General features: G+C 40.3%; 1 protein-coding gene across 1 annotated transcript; it reads right to left on the bottom strand.

Annotated features, from left to right (window-relative positions):
* Positions 1-5,596: 5,596 nt before the first annotated feature.
* Positions 5,597-7,540, bottom strand: helt (helt bHLH transcription factor). Its single transcript, XM_050044618.1, has 4 exons — positions 7,386-7,540; positions 6,694-6,798; positions 6,425-6,521; positions 5,597-6,159 (listed from the first exon to the last, which is right to left on the bottom strand). The coding sequence occupies exons 1-4, from the start codon at positions 7,410-7,412 to the stop codon at positions 5,684-5,686; spliced, it is 705 nt and encodes a 234-aa protein (XP_049900575.1). The 5' UTR covers positions 7,413-7,540; the 3' UTR covers positions 5,597-5,683.
* Between the last annotated feature and the right edge of the window lie 332 nt (positions 7,541-7,872).

Genomic DNA, 7,872 nt, shown 5'->3' on the forward strand with positions numbered 1-7,872 from the left:
AGAGGAGGGGGAGAAGGAGGAGGGGGGGTGGGGAGATGGAGGAGAGGGGGTGTACAGAAAGGGGGCCCTTTAAACCCTGTGAGATAGTGGTATGTGTTGTGGGAATGATCTTCATCCCTTTCCCCCCTTTTCTTAACACTCCCTCTATCTCTCACTGTTTCTGTTTCTCTCTCCTCTTCTGTTGTTGCCCCCTCCTCCGCCACCTCCTCCTCCTCCTCCTCCCCTCACTCTCTGTCTCTGTCTCTGTCTTTTCATGCTGGAGATCAGACGACCATCCTGAGGTGAGCCGGCAGAGATCCGATGCCACTGGAGGACTTTGATTACCAACCAGCACCGACTGTTGGATTTCTCACAGCTTGGGTACTTCTTCTTTGGCTTCGCTCCCAAAGCTTGACTGTACCCCTCCTTCACTAACACACTCACACACACAAACACAGGCGACACAAACACACAACACCATGGTAAAGGAAAGGAGATTTGCTGTTGCGCTCTCAGAAGCTTAGCTAAGCGTCTAAGCCTGACTTTGCTGCTCATACGAGGGCAAAGATCAGAACAGGAGCTCTCAGACACTTATAAGGCATTTATGGATCCCTCCTTGAGCTGCGGCAGCCAAAGTTTTGTGCTTGTGACCCCTTAAAGGAATAGTTCAACAGTTTGGGAACTGCTCCTAATTCATGAGAGATAGATGGGCGGGTTGATACCACTCTCATGTCTGTTTATTAAAGCTACAGCCAGCAGCTGGTTAGCTTACCTTAACATAAAGACTGGAAACAGGAAGAAAAAGCAACCCAAATAACAAGAGAAAATGTTGGCCTTGTATGTTTCTGTAAATCATGGATACGATACATTTGCGCCTCATTATGTAGGGGACATGTTGAAACTGAAACAGTGCCTTGGTTAACGTGTGGTCAGGTTTAGGCATAAAAACTACTTGGTTATGGTTAGTTCATGTTTTGGCTTACAATACCGTGTTTGGGGGTCACAATCACTGCTGGAAAAGCAGAATGCTTTTCGTTGCGCTATCCACGCTGAAAAAACAGGGTCAGGTCGCTACAAACCCACATTTAGTGCCTAAAAATCCACCGGAAACACAGCAATGACGCACTGAATCACAACTAGTGTTGTTGTATGTTGGTCTCAAACAGTGGTCTGCAGCTCACTTAGGTGACCATCCACCAACCCCTCCACCTCCTGATGACAAATTCATTTATATACTTCAGCGATATCATACTCAAGGTTGTGATGGTGTACTAAATATCGGCGTGGCTGTGAGAAAACACATCCAGGATTTATTCAAAGTATTCCTAACAATGTGAAAAAAAAATCACTTATCAATAAAATGATTTGCTTGATTTGATTTTAGTGTGTCCATTATAATTTGTTAACTGTGAAGGTGCATTGCAGAAATTAGGATGTATTTTATTTCTGTTTCCTTGCCAGAGGTGTAAAGTAAAGTATACATTTCAATTCCACTGTGTAAAACAGTGGTCACCAACTGATCCAGCCACACGGTCCAGATTTCTCCTTAGTCATTAGTTTAAGATCCACACAGTTTAATATATCTAGCATCATATGTCACCGAGCTAGTTTGCTGTCTCGGTTAAAAAGTCATCCATTATATACTCACTTTACAGCAGAAAATAACACTTTAAAATGAAAGTTCTGTGCAGGAAATTCCCTGTAATTCAAGAAAAAGTTTTTTGTTTTTTTTTACCAACTTGACACATTCACAAGTCACTTGCAGTCCGTTCAGAATGGAGCTGCGACCCACTTTTGGACCTCGACCTACAAGTTGGGAACCACTGGTATAAAGTAGTGCAGTGCAAGTAAAAGTTCTCCATTCAAAATTTTACTTCAGTAAAAGAGCTTAAGTGTTATCAGCAAAATATACTTAAAGTATGAAAAGTAAAAAGCAGAATGACCCAATTCAGTGTTTTATTGTCATACATTTAATATTTGAATATTACTACTAATGCAATGTAATGTGTGAGCAGCATTTTAACGTAGTTGGTCGAGTTGGTGCTAATGTCAGAAATTTTATTTTCTTTACATAATCTTTGATAATAAATAATATTTGATAAACTGATGACAGGTTTTGTTTGTAAAAATCTTAATCTGCAAAGTCAGTACTAATTATAACTGTCAGCTTAATGTACTGGAGTAAAAAGTACAATACTTTGCCTCTGAAATGTAGTGCATAAAATAAGAACACTTCAGCAAAAGTATAAGTACCTCAAAATTGTACTTGAGTAAATTAGTTACTCTGCACCATTGTTTCTCACTACATATGAAACTAGATTAACAATTAAGTCCTGGAGAAAAGTAAAGCTGATGTTGCACCTGCTCGAAACATTTGAAAGCAACTTTTTATGGAGGCAAAATTAATTTTGCATTAAATGTAGTCTCCTTTCCTTTTCTTGAAAAGCCCCTTTAGGACATGTGAGATCAGATGAGCTTTATTGAGCCCGAACAGGGTAATTCAAGTGTTACAGCAGCAGAGGTATAGGCAGAACCGAACAGGACAACAGAAGCATAGATAAGTACGTTTTTAAAGTTTTCAAAACTAGAACACTAAATACATTATGAGTGCAAGTGAATAACACATTCTGAATATTTTATACATGGATATAAAGTGTATTGAGATAATGATAGTTACAAATAAGAAGTGCAAGTTGCAAAACAGAATTAAATACATAGAATTCTCTAACAAAACTTGGTGGTATAAAGAAGTGAAGTTACAGCCAAATGTGGCCCGCAGTATGGTGCTGGGTGGCCTGCCAACCATTTTCTAATTTGTAATTAAAATAAACTGTTTCACACTGGGAAAGTTTGTTTCCTGAATGTAAATACCGCCCAAAAGAGGTTGAGGTTAAGCCCCAAATGTCCTCAAATGTTTGTTTATTAACTGGCCCCTGGCTGGTACATTTAATGGTGGTACAAAGTGTCTTGTGTCTGCAGATGGAAGAGCAGCTTTAACTACAGTAATGGCTCAATAACAATAAAAAATAAATAAACATAAAAATGCTGTTTATTGCTAAATAAATAATTAGTTTTTTTCTTAATGGATGCACAAGATTTCTAAAAATAGTATAATTTATTTAACATAACTTTTTTATTTGTTTGGGTTTATTGATAAAAAATTCTTTTACATTTATAAGATACAAACACACAAGAGAATAATACTGTCCTGGACTTGTTCCCATCATCGTCCCTCTGTTCACATGGTGATGAAACTTGTTATTTTTTCCCTCAGGATCTTGATGCTCACCACAGTTAAATGCTCAAAGTATGGATTGTGTTTTCCTTTGACATTCCAGTGATGAATATTTTTCCTTTAGAGCAGATTGTTAATGCTCAGCATGTGATATTAATGCGAAAGACAAACATTCTCAAAGTGAAGCTTTGCCACCGCAGCTCAGTTTACATGACAATAAATGTTTTTGAGTCCTTTTTTTTTATCCGTGCTCAATTTATTATTATTCATGTGATGTGCTGCAGCTAAATCTTTCTCATCTGGCTGAACATGAGTCTTTTTTCCTCCTGTTTAGAGTCAGGATTTAAACCAATATTGGAGCTGTAGGGATCCAAGTATTCCCTCAAAAGCCTTTTCTCTTTTATTGTATTGTCACTTTTCCATCTGCGTGGACACTTGTCTTTCATTTCATTCATTTGCTCTGTTGTTGCTTGTCTTTTTTTTTGGTCAGGAGCTGGTTAATGTGGGTTTATCCAACCATCCAGGCGATTAATGTGGGCTTATCCCTGCATCTGTACTCATCCAGCCGGAAACAAATCTTCCATCTATCATATGTGTCAACATACGAGGACACCTACAGCACACCTTGGTACTTGTCTCCTGTTAAGGTATTAGTGACACAGGAGAGATGTATGTGTTATGATTTCTTCTTCTTTCTTATGAAGGAAACTGGGAGTAAAAGTGTTTTCTTGAGCTCCTCCCAAAGAGAAACTTTGATTTCATGGTGTTGATTATTTTTCTTCACAATCACTCAAGGATAAAGCACAAGAGACGCAGAGATTGTTCCCCTTTCAGAGGCACCACAATGGGGCTCCTTGGTTTAAAAAAAAAAAATCACAACAAGGAGTTTCCCCCTGCTCCTTTTTTTAACTTCTCCTCTTTACAATCCAACAACTTACTTAAAGAAAGACAGAAGGAGCCTTGAAGCAGTTTAATGCATTCATTGAGACTCCGTGGTCACATATAGCAGACACAAGCTTGGCAAAAACAGTTCCCTTTTGATCAGAGTAATTCCCTATTCTGTGGGAGGCAAAGAGCCCCTTTGGACAGTAACTATTCCCAATGTGGCTTTCCTTTAGAGGGTGAAAGAAAAGTTTAAAAGGCTTTGCAAATTTCCCTTCCTGTTGATGAAATTGTTCATGTCAATGTAATGCTACTGTCTAAAAAAAACAACACATTTTACATGTAAATAAGCGCCAACTTTTAACCAGGGTGGCTCTGTCCTCGCTGCATAACATCCCTCTTTACTCCTGATGAATAGTCAGCCTCATTTCCCTAAACAGATGGAAATACTTGGCTCAAGTTCAGGAGGAAAGCTTTTACCTTGTTTTGACACTTTCTTCTTTAAGATCTTAGAAATGCAACTTTTCATTCCCAACTGCTTTTTTGTCCTTCAATGTGAAACTGTGCTTTGTATGAAAATCTTTATTGACATATTTTCCCTTATTAGGTCCAAAAATGTTTTTTGTATTCAATCACAGATTTGAATAAGAGTGGGGAGTGTTGGGTGAAATAATGGTTTTGTTAACTGCAGGTTTGTTTAAGTTAGGAGCGGGTGGCCCAGTGGGAATCAAGCTCATGTATGCCCCCTGGAAACCTGCTGTGACACCCATTAAACACACAGACCCACCCAAAGACAAGTCTGTGGAAAAGACTGAAGAATACTATGAGCTTTTGTGAGCTTTTGGTAAATTTGAGCCCAGTCTGTCATTTTCTAATGGTTTTCGTTACTATTAAAATGACTCCCAACAGTCCTTACTTTATCATTTACTTTGGTTTCCTAAAAAGACATGTAAGCTCTTTTTTTAGAAGTTAGATTGTTTTTTGGATGCATAGGTGAAGATTTTAGGGGGGACACAGGGGGCATGTCTTCCTAAATAGTCAGAATGTGCATTTGTCCTCCCCATTAAAAACCTAAAAGTAGTAGAGAACTTTTATTTTGACAAAATTTAAGACATTTCCATCCTAAACTGATGCGGAAAAGGCCCAGATTGGTGCATAAGTAAACCAGAATGCAGCAAATTAAGTGTTGGGTGCTCAAAATTTCCTGGATGAGGACCCCAACCCTTTTTCATATGTGTCTCTGTAACAAAACCTACGTTCTTAAGTGTAAGGCAAAATCACAAAAGCATTAATAATTCACTGAAGACTGAAGAAAGTGAGAATTTACAACGTTGAACGTGCAAATATTTTCTCTTTCCCCTCCGTTGTGTTGCTTTCCGTGGCACTTAGGAAACAGGATTGTAACTTCTTATAATTTTGGAGACCTTTACGCACGTAGAGCGTCACCTATACACCCAAACTTGAGTACGAATGATCACAAAACAAGCTGAGTTTTCTCAGAAATATTTATTCACAATATGTACATGATCTATTTCCATCATTCACAAATATATAAATAAAAACAATATCAAAACAAAGCGGAGCTATTTACATGGCGTGTTGCGCACTGTGCAAACTGAACGTGTTTGCGTGCGTGTGACCGATGAAGTTGAAATAGTGGTGATCGAGTCCCTGCACCGGTGACAAGTATCCACCGTGCTGCTGCGTGTGCGCAGAGAGCGGCACTGCTGGGTATGAGAGGCCCGGGCTGCGGGTCGAGCTGTGCCAGGAGAAGTGTCCCGGTGGACTCTGCTGGTACACGGAGTCAGACGGGCTGTGGCTTTGGTGCTCCGGGGAGGAGTGCAGCTGGCTGAGGTAGTCAGACGTTTCGGGCATGGAGCCGACGGAGCCGAACACAGGCTCGGTGACCACACGGGATTTAGACTGTAGGAAGGCGAGGATCCGTGCGTACTTGATGTCTTTGGTTTCAGCCCTGTCCTCTGTGGTCAGGTAGTGCACCAGGTTCTTCATACACTCGTGGTATCCGTAGTGGAAGTAGTTTGCAAACTCAGCCAGCAGTTCACCTGGAATGAATCATAAAAAACAGCGGTTACAACCCAGCAGATATTACGTGATAAACAAGTGTGACGCAGCGTAGTGCTTGTGCGTAAACCTGGACTTGCAACCAAATGTATCAATATTAGTTTGGTCAAACTTAAAACTACATTACTATAGAAATAACTCAGATTTATAACAAATCAGCCCTGTACAAGTTTTCACACAGTCTATTAACAGAAATGTGGGATTGTGGTGCGTAAAGTGTCGGAGCTGCGTGTAAAGCTGACTCACCTTTTTCTCTCCCGCGAGGGAAATCCGCTGAGTGGAGAGCTCGCAGGTACTGCACTGTCATTTCCAAGATTTCAGCCTTCTCCAGCTTTCCAGAGTTCTACAAAAATATCAAGAAAATCCAAACATTATAAAATGTTTGACTGCAAATATTAAATGACTAGATTATTTGATAAACATTGGTGGATAAACATTTTCTTGCTAAATTATCAATATTTTGGAATCTATAAGATCTCTCAAACAGAAAAAAAAACGTTAAAATTTTACAATACCTGTTTTGCTAGTGCCATTGGAACAGTTTTTCCTAATTCGTTAAGGCAGCGATTAATGCGGTCCCGTCTTCGCTTCTCGATGACTTTGTGGGAGATGGGAGTTCTCTGTGGAAACAGGGAGAGACACAACATGAGCACACAAATATATTGTGCTTCACCTCATTAACAGCTATTTTGTCAAGCAGAAATACGAACATAAAACAGCCAGGGAGATATTTATAGGAAGAAACAGAGCGATGGAAAATGTATGACGAGATCTGTAACTCCCGGAGAGTTTTGCGCGCCGCGCGCTTTGCTGCTCCAGAGCGCGCGGGATACATCTGCGCTCCGGGCAGTTTCTATAACTCTGCCGCCTTAATGGACATGTTTGAAATCTCCTTTAGTAGATTTAGCATCTTATAAGTGTTTGTAAACCAGTAAATTACATTATAATTGCCAAATATTCCGTAAGTGTCAGAGAGGCTGTTCTACACCAGTAGCGCGCCGCAGTTATCCTGTAACGCGTGCCACAGAGTAAGTGGACAATACTTTTCCCCTCCACTAACATAAAAATAACTCCAAGTTGTAGTTGAACAATAATCGATGCAAATACTGAAATACAAAATTCCACAAAGTGGCTCAAAATTGTTAAAAGTGCAGCGCTGGCAAAATAGTTCAGTCCTCATAGTGCAGTGCGCACAAGAAGCGCGTACCTTCCTGTCTTTCATTTTTGATGCCATCGACGGATGTCTGTCAAACTTCTTAAAAATCAGATGAGATGGAAGTTGGAGAGATGTGTCGCTGTGGCAGGAGATGGGGCAGACTGAGGTTTGAGGGGAAAGCTGGTCCTTATAAAGGGATCATCCGAGGGACTGTGGCATTCATGGTGTAAATTATTCCATGGGATTAGAGCCATGCACTGGGTAAATGTGTGCATTTAGGATCAGTTAAAGAAATAGTAAAAATCTAAAGCCATGGGCTAGCAGGGGGGCAAACCTGCTTTGTTAATCCACGTGGCTGTTCAAAAGACACGTGATTACTTTCGGAATATTATTTGCATAGTAACAACCCAGGCGGGAAATAAGAAGTGAGCGTTGGGATCGCCTGATCCGGCGGGGCGCACTGTGCGCACTGAAAACAAAGCCAGCGAAAAAAGAAACCCTCTTTCTTCCAACTCGCGTTTCTCACACGATCGCCTGT

The sequence above is a fragment of the Epinephelus moara genome, chromosome 5, assembly GCF_006386435.1.
Source record: "Epinephelus moara isolate mb chromosome 5, YSFRI_EMoa_1.0, whole genome shotgun sequence".
Classification (NCBI taxonomy): domain Eukaryota; kingdom Metazoa; phylum Chordata; class Actinopteri; order Perciformes; family Serranidae; genus Epinephelus; species Epinephelus moara.

Coding starts and splice junctions, on each gene's coding strand:
- helt (XM_050044618.1), bottom strand. CDS start 7,412: ATGGCATCAAAAATGAAAGACAGGAAG. Junction 6,799..7,385: donor CAAAAATGAAAGACAGGAAG/GTACGCGCTTCT, acceptor CTGTTTCCACAG/AGAACTCCCATCTCCCACAA. Junction 6,522..6,693: donor CAATGGCACTAGCAAAACAG/GTATTGTAAAAT, acceptor ATATTTTTGTAG/AACTCTGGAAAGCTGGAGAA.